This window comes from Sylvia atricapilla, chromosome 1 (genome assembly GCF_009819655.1).
Source record: "Sylvia atricapilla isolate bSylAtr1 chromosome 1, bSylAtr1.pri, whole genome shotgun sequence".
Classification (NCBI taxonomy): Eukaryota; Metazoa; Chordata; class Aves; order Passeriformes; family Sylviidae; genus Sylvia; species Sylvia atricapilla.
Window position 1 is genome coordinate 145,320,713 of NC_089140.1, and position 15,196 is coordinate 145,335,908.

Below are 15,196 nucleotides of genomic sequence, written 5' to 3' on the forward strand. Positions count from 1 at the left end.
TGCTTTAATTGTTGTTCCCATCCCTGCAATTACAACTGCTGTGACATGGATCAATAACAAGCTGATGAGCCAGACCCTTTCCTGAGGCTATTGCATGGAGCAGGGGAACGGAGCAGGAAGCTTTCCAGCTTTCAGTTCACTACCTCTTGTCTTAGCAAGATCAGTAATAACCCAAAATCAGGCTGAACAGGGAGCTGACTCAGCAGGACCCTCTGATGATCTTCCTGCCTGTCCCTCTCTGAGCTGTTTACACTGGTGATGATGGGGAAGAAAATATATGGGAAGGGATGATGAACCTCTTGATGGCAGGCTCAGATGGACTTAACTGAGGTTGGGTAGAAAAGGGGCTCTTGACTCTCTCTCCATTCCCTGGGCCAGCTCAGGAATGCCTTTCCACAGATAACTGCTGTAAAACGAACTTAAAATTTTCCAAGAGAAGTAGTTTTTTCCAAAGGAAAGAGTGAATGAGCCATGAAATGACATTTCTGTCCTTCACACAGTATCAGGACCCACAACTCAATTAACCTTTTAACCAGCACAATTTACTTTGCTGATCTCTGTGCTGTGAACTCCCTTCCCTTGTCCATTCCCATTTTGGTAGGGACTGCATTCGTGGCTTCGTTTTCGTTGTACAATTTTTTTTCAGCATAAATCACTTTCCATTGTTCCAGTCCAACTGGCAAGTGGAAAAGAAAACATGTATGGGCTTTGATTGCCATCTGTCTTGCTAGTAAAGGAGAAGTGCCAAACCTGGTCTCTGAGTCAAAGCTAACAGTGGGTGGCCAACACCTGCCTGGCAGTGGGGGGGAGCAGTGATGGAGATGGCAAAGAACATGGGGATGGCTCATCCTGCCCCTGGCACAGTGGCATTTCCTCCTGCTTAGGAGTGCATTGCTGAGACCTGCTTTGAGCTGACTCAGGTTGGGTCCATGGTGATAAATAAAACACAGAATGAAACCCTGTCCCACAGCTGTCCTGTCCTTTATGCCTGGTTGGTTGCACATTTTCTGGCCTGGTTTTAGGGGCCATTCTCATGAGACAACACCTGGAACATGGCTCTAAATGCAGCTGGATGTGTGGATGTGAGCTGTGCTAAACGTTTATTACTTCTGACACAGACATCACCTGAGTCCTCACCCAGACCCACTAAAGACAATGCAAAGATCACCTGGTGGCTTCAGCAGCCTCTGTGTCATGTCCTAAACTGAATTCAGGCCAGCACAGGATCAGACCAACCTCACTGCCTAAGCAGCTTTAGGCTGATGTCAGTGGAGTGTGAACTCTCAGCAGCTGGGTTGGTGTTGAGGGGTGAGGGCTTTTTCAAAGCCAGGATAGATGTTGGTTGTCAGGTCCAGGAGTTTAGAACTGGGAGCATCACAAGTCCAGTCAGAGTAAATTTTAGAATAGTGGATAGTTGGATAATGGTTAATGACTGACCTACTAAATAAATCATTGCAGGTGAAATGTTCTTCATTCTGGAACCTATTGCTACATTGTAAATGCAGGCGCTCTTTACTCTTTTCTCTGACCTTCAGAATTACTCCACAACTCCAAAAAATTTGGAGGTGGGAAAGAAAAGATTTGGACAACGGGTTAAAAAGATTAAAACTTCAGCTCCAAGGATAGTTAGATTTTTGTTGTGTAAATATATGCATATTTTATATAACCTACTTTATAAAAATAAGGTTTAAGATAATTTTTAAAATTATGTAGTCATTAATTCAATTTCTTGAAAATTCTTTGTAGCACAATAGATATATTAAATATTTACATAGCCTGTGTATCTTTGGGATAGAAATAATTTTTGTTCTGTGTTTGTACATCTGGTACTGAGGACAGACACCATTATGGAGACGCTGAATACCTTTTCTGCAGCAACAAGGACTCACTATATCACTCATTTTAGAGACAACCTGTGGCCCTGCTGCATGCCATTCAGTGATAGAATTTTTAGGAACCTGTTGAGGTACAGGAAAACATTTGACTGACAGACAAGTTTTGGCAGGCTTTCTTCTTTATGGCTGCTGAGCAGATCAAAACTGTCTGGTCAAGGCCCAGATCTTCCTGTGCTGAGCTCCAGGCAGAGGTTTGACAAAAGACAAGCTGAAAGAGTTGAATGGAATGGATACCAAATATGCATATCTATAAATACCATGTGGCATTTCCATAAATCCAGATCCATAAAATTAAAATCACAGGGCACAGGTGATTACAAAAATGGATTTTTTTAAATCCCTTTTTATTTGTTCAGGGACTAATTGAAAAAGTACTGCCTGGTGTAAATTGATGTAGCTTTGACCTTTGGGAGGAGACGATCCATGAGAACATGGCCAAGTATTACAGTGCTATATGACTGCAGAGAAAAGGAGGGTCTGAAGGGCACCGTTATCAAAGGAAGTGAATACTTGAAACAAAGAACTAAAGCTGTTCTGTACCAGTCATGAGGCCAACATTTGTTGCTGTAAGCACAGTAATCTCTCTGTCCTTCCTGTAAAATAGAGCCTCTCCCAAAAATGCTGGATGACAGAGACTCTTCGCTGAAGAGTTTAAAGGATTTTTTCTGTCATTTGTTCCAAACCCTGCAATGTCAGCTGGCTCACGAGAGCCATTCCCCTCCTGGAGGAGCCCACTGCCATAACCCTGTAACCCCAGCCTTGCAAATCAACAGAAAATACTGTTCACCAGAGCTTCCTAGAGACCTCAGCTGAAAGGACTCTCTGAAGGTGTCTGATCCAAGAGGGAATCCACAGCACTGTGTGAGACCAGCCATGGCTTTATCTAGCCATTCTCTGATGCCCTCCAGGGGCAGAGGTCCCATTTCTTCTCCTGGCTGACCTGTTTGCTTCTCACCCTCCTAGTGAGAAAGGCACCTTGCCTAATGTGCAGCCTGAACCTCCCAAGCTGCAGTGTGTGGCCATTGTTGTTCCTGCTGGCATTTGATAGTACAGAAATGAACACATCTCAGCCATCTTCACCTCACCTTAACAGAAGGGCAAGGACACCAAAGCCAGACAGTATTTCTTGGCCCTTTAATACACTGTTTGCTCATATGGTAGAAAAGAAGACTCAGGGTATACTTTCAGGCTAGGGACTAACCAGGACCTGATATCATCAATGTTGTTTAGTCCATAGTGTGTTTCCTGGCACAGTTTTAGCTCAAGGCTATTCATCCCAACACAGACTACTGGGATGATGTCCAGGCTTAGCCTGGGACACAGCATCAGCCAAGAACTGTTCCCAAAGACAGTAGATTAAGCCATCCAGCATTTTTAAGACCCTGAGATTTAGCTGTACAGTCATACTCCGTGCCCTCAGTCACAAGAATGGGATATGACCTATCTTATTATATCCTATTTTATGTTTATATATCTATATATATAAACATGTCCCAGAACATGCCTCTGAAGTACCAGCTGCCAGGTGACCCTTTGCAATGTCCAGCATTCCCTTCCTGCCACCTCTGGGGACACTGTAAAGATTCAGCTTCGTGTCATAGGAATCCCATGCTGATGGTGCTGCTGCAGTACTCTTACATTGTTTCATATACTTTTAGTTAATATATATATGAGTTTAAGGAATAATGTTATTTTAGGTAACAGGGGCAGTACTTGGAGCTACAAGGGATGCAGGGTTAGGTGCTAATCAGAACAGTAATGGTCAGTCTGCTGGAGAGAACTCATTCTCAGCACTGTGGGTGAACCAGCTCCAGAAAATGATGTCTGAGCAGTGCTGATGTAGCCACAAGAATGAATAGTTGGCTATTCCTGGAAGGATGTCTAGAGCTGGCAGATGAGCCTTACTGTGCCTTCCATTAACATGAAGAGGAGCACTGGGCAAACAGCTCACACACTACTGGCAGCAAGCAGCCAGATAGACCTTCTGTTTTCATTGAACCCAGATAATTAATTTGCAGCATTGATTGTTTTTTACAATATATCTGTGCCTCATTTAACATTTGGGTACTACAGCTGAGAACAAATAAATCCAAAAACACACAAGCTGATGGTATTAGTAGCATAACATGATAGCCCTTCCAGAAATAACTGAGTTGCCTTTATGGTGCAAAAGGGATATTTGCTGTAACTTGCTATAACAAAAGCCTTTTACATCCCCAAATAAAAGATTTGTTCCACTACAACATAGTCAGGAGTCCCAAATATTTGTTTCTCATCAGGAAATTAGGTTACAAGGCAAGAATTTATTTCTTTTTTTTTTTTCACTGATGAGCATTTCTAAAGGGTCAGTTAAAAAAAAGTTCCACAACATATTTGGGAGTGTTGTCCCCTTTCAAACAGAAAGGAAAACTGCACAGAAAGCAGTTATTTCACCCCTTAGGGTGTGAAGTCTTGCAGAACTTCTCCCATCTTGTTCTCCCTCATGGCCTGTGGGCTCTTGCATTAAGTTATTACCCAGAGGCCAAAATAGATAGGTTCAGCAAATAAATCCCAAGGCTTAGAGTTGTGAAGATAGAAGGGAACACGCTCCGAGCCTGTGATGTGACACACTGCTGTGAGAGTGCTCCAGAAGCCACGGGATAACTCATGGGAATGGGAAAACAGCACGCTCTAGTGGGGAAATTATTAAAGTCTGTTAGAAAAACCTATGAGAAAACAAATTGCTGCACTGAATACTGCATGTGAGAGCAGCTGTTTCTTCTTATCTCTGTCCAGTGTTCCTTCTCCCATCACTGTGCATCTCCTGTCCCTTGTTGCCCCTGGTCCCTCTCAGCCCAGGCAGGGGGACAGTCCTTCCAAGGCTCTCACCTACTGACACAAAGCTTGGGCTGATTTAAGGAGCCAGAATTGAGTCTTCTCCCTCTGCCTGGCTGAGTGCACTTGGCACAGGGCACATTTGCCTGTGCCAGTGTGGCAGGGCCAGTAAGAGGGATGTGGGAGGACACTCAGGTCAGACCTTGACAGCGAAGTGCCCCGTCAGCACAGTAATTAGCAAGCTCCTTCCCTCTTCCTTTCACTGTCACAGAGTGGAAAACTCTGTCTCCATTAAGGAGAACTCATTACTGGCAAAACAGTCACTAATCAGATATTAGTTGTAACCATTAATGAAAAAGCTAATGAGGTGCTGAGATCCCCAGCACTGACTAAAATGAGTTAATCACATCTCACTGCTCAAAGGCCCATTAATCTGTGTGCATGCTGGTGTTTCCCATTCCTTTGCTTATTACAGGACATAAAAACTTCATTCTGTCTTCATTTGTGTGCATCTGCTGGATCTCTGAACTAAGCTGTAAAGCCACATTGCAAAACCTGCAACTGGTGACAAGCAGTGACACTCCCTTGGCCCACAGGAAGCCACCACAGAGAGGTGGAATGACACCCACCTTCAAGGAAGGAAGCAAACACTGCGTCCACAGCCATGTAAGAGTGATTTCTCATTGCTCTGGTTGTTCATCTAAAACGTTATTCCAGCTCCTACAAGAAATGAAGAGCCACCAATGCCCCAGATGAATTCCTCCTGAAGCAGCTTGTAGCTTTTTCAGCTAGTTTCCTGTCTTAACTGCTAGGGGTGAATATTAATCTCACCTGATCCCAGTGGGATATCTCTGGGAAGGATGTGTAATTAGAAGCATCCAGCAACTGAGGTAGTTAAGTGTAAAATGTAAGGTTTATTTCAGGTGTCATTAGCAATATATGTTCACAGACTTCCAGAGATCCCCTGGAATCCACAGGATTCCTCAAGTATCTCGTTTTTTTAATCTGCCTGGGATGGAGTTAGTTTTATTCCCAGAACCCATATATGGTGCTGTGCTTTAGATTGGTGCCTGTGGGAAGTGAGTGGCTGTTTGGGTACTGGTCGGGGTCAAATCACAAAAGCATCACCAGCCTGATTCACTCCCAGCCCACCAACTTTTGATGCCTGAAGTTTTAGCTTTCATGTTTTCAGATTCCTTGCTGCCTAGGTGTGTAGCTCTGAGCCTCATAATAAGTGTTAGTAAACTCTCTTCACAGAGTAGGTAGACAAAACAAATCCTTTCCTGCTGAGGACCAAGGACAACCATTACAAGTTTTCAGGTCCAAAAGCATAAAAAATGGTGTACTGAAGAGAGAAAACTAGAAGGATGGGACTTCATAATCTGAAGCTGTAATTGGACAATTAACCCCAATATGCAAATAGACCAAAACTTATAAAAGTGTGAGACTGTGACCAGTCATCCATTTTGTGACCACTTTGGGTCCATCTTGGGTGTAGACCTGGCCAGGCTCTTGTACTGCCCAAGGTGTATACTTAAATGCCTTTTAATAAATACCTACTTTATTCTCTTAGCTTTGTCCAGTCTTTGCTCCAGGTCACCCTTCCCAAGGCATCACTTTGATGAACCAAACAAATGGTAAAGCCCTACTTTTCTTCAAAAGGTTCTCCAAAAGATCCACTAGCTTTATTTTTATGTATCCTGTCTTCACCTTTAAATTTGTTTATTTCTATTTCCTTACTTACCTATTCAAATCAAACCCTCAAATGACAGAGCCTATCAGCCTGCAGAATTCCTCCCTCCAGGCAACTCTTTGGTGTCCCCAGTGAAAAACCATCAGTCATCAGTTTCTCCCATGCCTCTTTCCTGTGTCTCTACCACTGCAGGCAGGAACTCTGTGCCTCATCACCATCTTGAGGAACTTGCTCACACTTACCCACCCTCTGATATCTGAATCTTTCAATATTCAAAGGAGAAAGAGTAGTTGAAATAGTGATGGGACAAGGGGGAACAGTTTTAAATTAACAGACCAGAGATTTAGACCAGATGTTATTAAGAAATTATTTACAATGAGAGTGGTGAGACTCAGGCACAGGTTCCCAGGAGAAGTTGTGGATGCCCCATCCCTGGAAGCGTTCAAGGCTAGGTGGATGGATCTCAGAGCATCCTGTTCTAGTGGAAGGTGTCCCTACCCATGGCAGCAAGGTTGGAACTGGATGATCTTGAAGGCCCCTTCCAACCCAACCATTCTATCCAACAATCTGTTTTTGAATAGAAACTGCACAGAAACTCCACTGCTTTTCTTCTCTCTCACTTCGCTCTTGGATCCAGTTTTAAAGGCACAAAACTTATTTCTGGGCTAAACAAACAAATGGGGATATAATTCAGCATCATAAAGTTATCCCAGGACACAATGATTCTATGACTGATACTATAAAATCACTCTGCTATTTTCTACCACACGAAACCCACTCTGGTGTTTGCACAGGCTGAACACGGCATGTGGCTGCAAACTGGACACGCTTCAGAGCACAGCTCAAGAATGGTCAGTCCATTCACACCCTCAGCCCCAAACTGAGGGTTTGGGATGGGGCTGGGGGAGCAATGTGCAGCTCCCCTGCATGGTGGCAGCTCTTGGGGGCCAGCTCCAGTAAAGGAGAGGAACACAAAAATGCACATGGGGAGACAGGGCCATAAGGGGCTCCTTGATGTAACACTTGATTTGGGGCATCCTAGGGGGGACCCATGGTGCTGCAGGATGCAGCGTCGGTGGCACAGGTCAGGATGCTCTCCTTAGTGATCTGGTGTCTGGGTGGACAATGAGGCCAACTGGTAGTTGCTGTGTAACTCTGGAGTCTCTGATTATGTGGAAACATCAAATATTATGGAAAATGTCCTGTTGTAGTGGGAGTGTTAATTTATTGGGACAGACAAACTGTCACATATTTATATTCTGCTAGCCAAAAGTTATCTTAGAAACTACAAACTAAGGAGTAGACCAACATGGTAAATTTCCTACTGGAGAAAATTTAACTGAAAACACAGAGATTTACCTCTGCATACAAGTACCTGACCACAAAGAACTTTTCACTGTGTGAACCCTATTTTATTTCGTATTGGCTGAAGACAATAAATGTAATGAGATCAGCTACTTCAAATTCTATAGGAAAGACAAGGGAAAACAGATCTTTAAGGGTGACAAGGGACTCCTTTGCCTTTTCATACATTTGGTTTAATTGCTATTCTGACTGTGAGCCATAAAGGAACCCCTTTGGACTGAAGCCATACAGTTCCCCTGTGGGTACTTTTGTTCTTCCTTTGCTGGTATAAACAAAGTCCTCAGTCCAAGTGCTGTGGTTGGTCCATCTGTCTGCATGCTGCCGTTGTTGCTGCTGCGTGTCTTACTAGCCTCAAGTGGTTCCCAGATTGTAATTTTATGCAAATCACTTTCCTGACAAAATCATTCCAGACCTGGAAGCTGCATTGCATTGCACCTCTTGTGAGTGGATATGAAGCGAAATACAAAATGACTTCTAAGCAAGCTGTTCCTTGGTGTTATTTTGCTGAGGATAACAGAGGAGCAAATGCTTTGCATCTCCTCTGTACCTGAAGTGACTGGAATAGCTCAGACCTGTGTGTCTCCACTTCCCACTCATTTTCAACAAGTCTGATTCTGGCTGGGCTCTATCCAATGGTGGTTAATATCTCACTGATGCAGCCTGTGTTGAAAAGCAAAGGGTCAAGCAGTTTCTGAGGACCTGTTCCTCTGAAGGTCACACTAGACAGGAGCTTACTGTGACCAGCTTACGACTGCCTGTGTCTGAACAGGAGCTTCCTGAGCCAAACTCTGACGACTCCCTGAGCTCCTACCGTCAGGATGGTTACATTTCAAAGGGCAACTTGGATCACTGCCAGACCATCTACCCTACTCAGTCCCTTGAACAATGAAAAGGAAAGGACAGATAAGGAAAGTGAGCAGTTGATGAGGTCCATGAGAAACAGCCAAGGTGATGTTTCCACATCTAGAGCCATTGTCATGCAGATGCAGATGTGACCTGCTGAAGTGATACCTGACCAAAGGGATCCATCTCCTGGATGGGGTTCTTCTGATTGACAGCTCAGCCAGCCATGACTGCAGTGCTTGTGTGACCACAGCAGGCCCTGAAAACATGGACCTGGGGTGGATCCTCAGATCTCACAGACCAGACAAGTTGAATTTTTTCCCAAGTCACTAATTTCTGAGTCTGCATTAATTTCCCATATTTATCTCTTAAATGGAGCATAAATCCATCAGGAAACCACATGCACATTAAGTTCACTTTCTTTTCTCCAGCAAGGCCGAGAGCTGCCACGTGAGCAGTGTGGTGCCATGACCACAAGCAGCCTGAAACATGCCAATGTCACCCAAGGAATTACAGAATCATAAAGGCTGGAAAAGACCACTAAGATCATTGAGTCCAACTGGATGGGTATCAGGAAGTGGAATAAGCTTCATTACACTGTTATGTGACAGAGGAAGTTCTAGGAGATAATCAAAATATTGTTGAGAAAGAAGTGTGCACAGAAACACTTTGATTTGATTACAATAAAAAAATTTATTTTGATTCATATCATACTGAAAAATTAAATAAATAAAATGTCAACGAATGATTGTGTGAGACTCCCCACCATTAGAGAAAAAAATCGTAATTGATTGTGTAGTCAGAGAAAAGTACAAAGAAAACCTGGTCATGGGAGGGAAAAAGTGCTCAAGAGATTTGGCTTTGGTAAAAAACATAACACACACTCAAGGAGTGCTTCAGAGATTTTGCAGTGGTGGCAAATACAGTCCAAGAGTTTGAAGCCTTGACATGTTGTTAAATGTTTTCCTTTTTTATTTTAAACTAAATAAACCCAAAAAGTTTCTAGCAGGAAAACAGTCCTCAACAATGCCAGTGGGAATTAATTCTTTACTCAGCAACATCTGTCAGTATCTCCTGATTCTGAAGGCAATTGAAAGAGCAGCAAAATTGTGGAGAAACTGAGACAAGTATCTAACACAACAGTCAGGTGCCTAAAGGACTCTAGAAAAAGTTCCCCTGGAATAGAAACATGATGGCACAAACTATTCCTCATCCTACACCTGGAGAGATCCACTCTCTGCTCTCCTTACACTCTGAAAAATGGACATCAGCGGCACACAGTTACTGCTTACTGTTGGCAACAAAAAAAAAAAAAAAGGGAATTGCAGCTTGTTCCATGATGAAGACACTAAATCTATCTGCATGTATGAGCCATGAGGTTTTGTATGTGCTGTCAGAGGCAGAATGTTAATGGGGGAATGGAAATTTTATTAGAAAAGCAAAAGGAAACTTTCAGAACAACACAGGCTAGACTATAGCTGGCTTCTTTTTCCACTGTCTTTGATTCCAAATTGACCCCTGTGATAAAAAAACCAAACCAAAACAAAACCAAAGAAACCATCAAGGGGATAAACAACCATGAGTTTTCTTCCAGGTCTTTCTAAAAATGACTGAAAGAGCAGTCAATGTTTCTGAATTGTCCATGAGGAAAAAAAGAAAAGTATTTGAAGCTCCAAAATCCAGTCACACTGGGAAGTTATCACTGGTGTCTTACACATAGTCTTTTACCTCTTACACTTGCTTTGTTTGTATTACTGCAGCATCTCACAAGAGGCATATTGATTAACAGCAATTTAAACAAGCAGGAATGCTTAAAGCAAACAAACACAGTTCAGGCAGTAATGCTTCATTCTTGTACAAAGGACATGTAGAAGACAGTAAACCCATCAAATCCACCGTGCCTGTGACACATTTTTCTGTTGGCCACCATGCTGGGAAATGGCTTCTTGACATGAAGATCATTAACAGGTCTCATCATGAGGATTTGAAAATCCTGCCCTTTCCATATTGCTGAACTGAAGGGTCACACGAGCTGAGGGAGCTCAATTCCCACACAGACATTTGGCATCCTGGGCTCTTTATATGCCATGAGTCCAGTAATACTCACGTGGGTAAAGCAATTCATGTTGGTGAGTGGTGCTGTGCCCCAAAATTCCAGCTGACCAGGACACTGTGCCATGTACTGCTGCCTTGGAGGGCACCTCACTGGTACCATCTAGTGCAGAAAGACAAGGGGATAAATCTTGGATGAAGCACATCACTGTTGAAGGGCTTTCACCTATCTCCAATACTCATCTGCTTGGACATTCTGCCACAACTGGTGCATAGAAGAGAGGACATTTAGGTGATGATTTCTTTTGCCATAAACTCCAACCAGTGTGATATATTAAAAAATTTAATATGTCATTTTTCCCAAGCCTTATCAAAAGTCCCTTGAAGTCTGTGGCAAGAACTCCTCCGGTTTCACCAATGCTGAAAGAGGATCCATAATCCACGAGTCCTGTTTTCATGATATCGAGAAGAAAAGATCACTATTTTCCATTCTTCACTGCCTGAACTTGGATTTATACTTTATCTGTCCTTGAAGCTTTTGTGCATTGATTCCAGCAAAAATCTGTGGCTGTAAAACCTCCACTGTAACTTCCCTCTTCTCACTGCCTGGAGGTACTGACATCAATACACACATTTTTCTAGAGATATAAATAATTTTGAAGTCTGTCTCATGCCCTAAGATCAGCTTGTGCAGATTGTGTCTTTATAGGTGCTGCTATAGAACAAAAGATTCTTAGTGTGTAACTAGTCAGTATCCCAAACCATGATTTTTTTTCCATTTCAAATTGAGACCTTGTAAAGAGATACCACATTTTTAAACTTGTAAAAAAAATTAAGAATGAAATTTTCCTTGGGACTTTTGAATACTTTCCCATCAAAAAGGTAAAAGCTACCATTAAAAATTGTCTTGTTTGTGTTTGTTCATATACAATATAGGAGTTGTTATTATTGGTTTTGACTACAAAAGCATACCAGACAGAAGTTAAACTTTGGTTAGTTTTCCCCCTTTTATAAAAATGTTTAATTTAGGTTTTGTCATCTTAAAAAAAAAAAAAAAAATCACATTTGTTGCGCAATTATAAAAGGCACATATAAATGAGTTGAAGAAAGTCCACTTCCCAATCTTAAACTGCTTAAATAAAAAAAGAGAAAATATCCAGAGTATTTTCCAGAAAAAAACCCAAACAAATAAACAACGAAAAAACCCAAAATTACATATAATCAAAGGAGACAGACAAGTGGCTAAAAAGGCCATTTTTTTCCTGGAGTTTTCAGTATTATTTTCTCCATCATTATGGCTGTGTAAGAAGCAATACTAAATAATACATGAGAGGATTTGATTCATATTTTCTGGACACTATCAATGCAAAATGAGGCAATGATTGAAACATTTACTCCTCCAGGCAATTTCATCACGTTTTTCCTTAATACAGCATGAAAACAGAAGTAATAAGAGAACAGAGAAGAGGTGGTTCAAAAAGAAGATCAACAGCAGAAGTGAATTCATTTCTTTGAGGTAATCCTTACTATGATGTTCACAGCTGCCTTAGCAGATCTCAAGTCCCAGAAGTCATTTTCACTCTTCTTCAAGGATCTCCTGCCTTGCTCGAGGAGAGAACAGACACACAGACAGCAGTTCCTGTGCTCAGGCTTCCTCTAATTGCAACAGGCAGATCTTTCATCAGTAACTCAAGATTTGAGCCGTGGAGCCTAAGCAGAGATTAATTTATTCCCACAGCAGATTGGCAGCTCCCGGCTCTCCGCAGAGGAAATCACACGCAGCTCGAGGCTGGTCCTGGGCCTCGCTCCCTGCAGGGTGAGATGCTCCAAACCCACCACAGACCCACGCTCTCAAATCTGGCTGGAGCCCAGATCATCTTCACTGAGCTTTCTTCTGCTGCATGCTGGAAACTGCAGCCCCCAGTTGTCCCCGTGACCAGGGTCATCTGCCCTTGAAAAATTTTATTTTTTCGATGGAGGCAAGAGTCAAAGTTATATTGAACTCAAAATCCCCGTCATGGACGCCTGTCTTCCGGAAAGCCCCACCTGAAGTGTTGTTTTCCCAGTAATGATGCCAGTGTCCTTTGCTGTCAGCTCCAAAGCCGTACACATTCACCTAGGATGGGAAGGAGAACTAGTGTTACAGACTGGAGAGCAATTGCTTTTCATCTGAAATGCTGAAGAAACTCTTTATTCTCAGTGTATTTACAGGCAGCAGCACCTCAGGTCCTCACTGGCATCCCAAACTCTTCTGCTGCATGACATGACCACAGAGAAACAGCCCAAGGTCTACCCAAGGCAGGTGACACCCTAAGCTATGCTGAGACACACCAGACCTGAACTCAGAGGCAAAAGGAGATTTCTATCCATCCAATCTTGTTTAACAATAGGAAAATGCATTCCTATCCCTTAAGCATGATTGACCTCAGGAGATCCGTGGCTTGGGATGGGAATCTCTTCTTTAGTGAATTAAGCCACAAAGAATGGCAAAAAATTTGGTTTGGTCCTGGTCTTCCAAATAATGACCCATGGTGACCACATTTATATGCTTGATTATATGGTATTTGCAGTTACTTCAGAGACAGATGGATTTTTTGTTCTTTGCATATATACCCACCAACAGCCTCTCCTCTCCCAAAGCTGTGCCTGTCTCCTCTGATCGTAACAGTCTAAACACCACCACTGATTTATTTAAACTGATTTATTTATTTAAACTGGTGATATGTCTGACTGGATTTGAATGGGTCATAGCCCCAAAGCAGCTCCCTAAACCACCCACACCCAGGCCCATTCAAATATGAGCTATTTTTAAGTTGGTTTTGGTAATGTCAGAGCCCTGTTCATTGCCTGCTAACCAGAAAACAGGCTCCACCCAATCTGCTGTGACTATGATAGAGTTTCTTCCAGTATCTTTAGGAGTATTTCCATCACCTCTCCAAGCAGAACAGGCCTGGGTGACCAAAATTCTCATCAGCAGATGTGTGTCCAGAACACAATTTTGCCAGCAAAGTGGTTTTTATCCCCCATGCTGACAAGCCCATGCTTGCAGGATTTTGTAGAGCTGACCTGGCCTTACTCTTAACTAGCTGAGTCTCCTGTCACCTTGGAACACCTCAGATCACTCAAACCAGGGAATTTCCCCAAGTAACTGCTGGAGCAAAGGCATTTACTACAACCTACAGTATAAATCCACAAGCCTGAGTTTGAAAATACAACACAAAACATAACTCAAACTTTCACTAGCAAGATGGACAGATACCATTCATGTTTAGATGTCTTTTGATACCAGCTGGAATCTCTGTTCATGTTTAATTATATTCTCCTGGAGTGCATTGTAAACCTTATGATTTGCTGACATTAAAAAAACCCATCACTGTCACTTGAGCATGTCTGCATGTTTCTGAGGAGTTGGCATATGTTTGCAGAGGTAAATAGCAGAGAAGGTGGACAGGGGGAAACAAAGCCTGAGTGAGTGAGTGAGTGAGTGAGTGAGTGAGTGAGTGAGTGAGTGAGTGGCCAGGGGCTGTTCCTGGCTCTTCAGTGTGAAATGTCCTGATTTTTCATCCACAGATCCAAACACAGACAGATTTTACCTCATCGCATACATGGAGAGCAAACATCAAAGACAGAAGGCCTGTGGAGGGGTATCTCCCATGATGCTCGAGCCAGTTTTCATAGATGTATTTCATAAAAGTTGGATTATAAACCAGGATCTAGGCAAAATTGGAGAGAAAGACTCATTAGTTAAATACCCTGGGAAAAAAATCAATGGTAGTACATAATTCCTAAAGGACACTGGGGTAGGAGACCAGATAAGAAAGGAATAATAGTTATTCCTTGAAGGCATGTGAAAGGCAAAAATAAGTCTCATACTAAGTGCCTCCAGGAATATTTCCTATGTGCAATTACATATCAATAACCCTTCCTTGGTCTTGATATCCTTCCTGCTTACAGTAATGTATATCCTGGAGATTCCTACTGAAACCAATGGGTATGGAACGGCACAAGGGAGATGGAAATTAGGCATTAGCCATTCAACTCTCCCTGCAGCACCCTGCAGGTGAACTCTGGGGAGTTGGAGTCCTGAACAAGGCAAGCATGAGATGCCATGACATGTTTCACAGAACCATAGATTAATTTAGGTTATAAAAAGCCCCTAAGACTGTCAGTCCAACTGTAATTTGAGTGGGAACATAAGAGCAATTGCCTCTTCTGCACAATGTGCCAGCCATGACTTGGTATCTCTATAGGTACAGATCTAAGGAAACCAAGGGCCAAATGTAAACTATCAGGAAGCCTATCAGGTCCTCTATGCTCCTTTTATCTTGTTTTTCAAACATGCCATTTTTCTATGCTGTATGGGTTTTTTTCTTACAAGACATAAAATGCATTTGTTTATCTCACAGAGGTCATCTCACCGAGTCAGAGTACTTAAGATAAGACCTGAGTGTACAGTAAATCCAAGGACTGGTAGGAGCCCTTGCTTTCAACCCCCTCCCCTGAGTGAGGCAAACAGAGGCTTTTCCCTCCATGC

At 42.6% G+C, this 15,196-nt stretch overlaps 1 protein-coding gene across 13 annotated transcripts in view; it reads right to left on the reverse strand.

Moving 5' to 3' along the window:
* Window positions 1-9,278: 9,278 nt before the first annotated feature.
* The window catches only part of ST3GAL1 (ST3 beta-galactoside alpha-2,3-sialyltransferase 1), a 77,938-nt gene continuing 72,020 nt past the window's right edge, over window positions 9,279-15,196 (reverse strand). For all 13 annotated transcript variants that reach the window (XM_066336426.1, XM_066336482.1, XM_066336472.1 and 10 more), the window contains 2 exons: window positions 14,256-14,375; window positions 9,279-12,778 (listed from right to left, as the gene is read on the reverse strand). In XM_066336426.1, coding sequence (XP_066192523.1) covers window positions 12,605-12,778; window positions 14,256-14,375 — 294 coding nt within the window. In that variant the 3' untranslated portion in view covers window positions 9,279-12,604. The remainder of the gene's footprint in view (window positions 12,779-14,255; window positions 14,376-15,196) is intronic.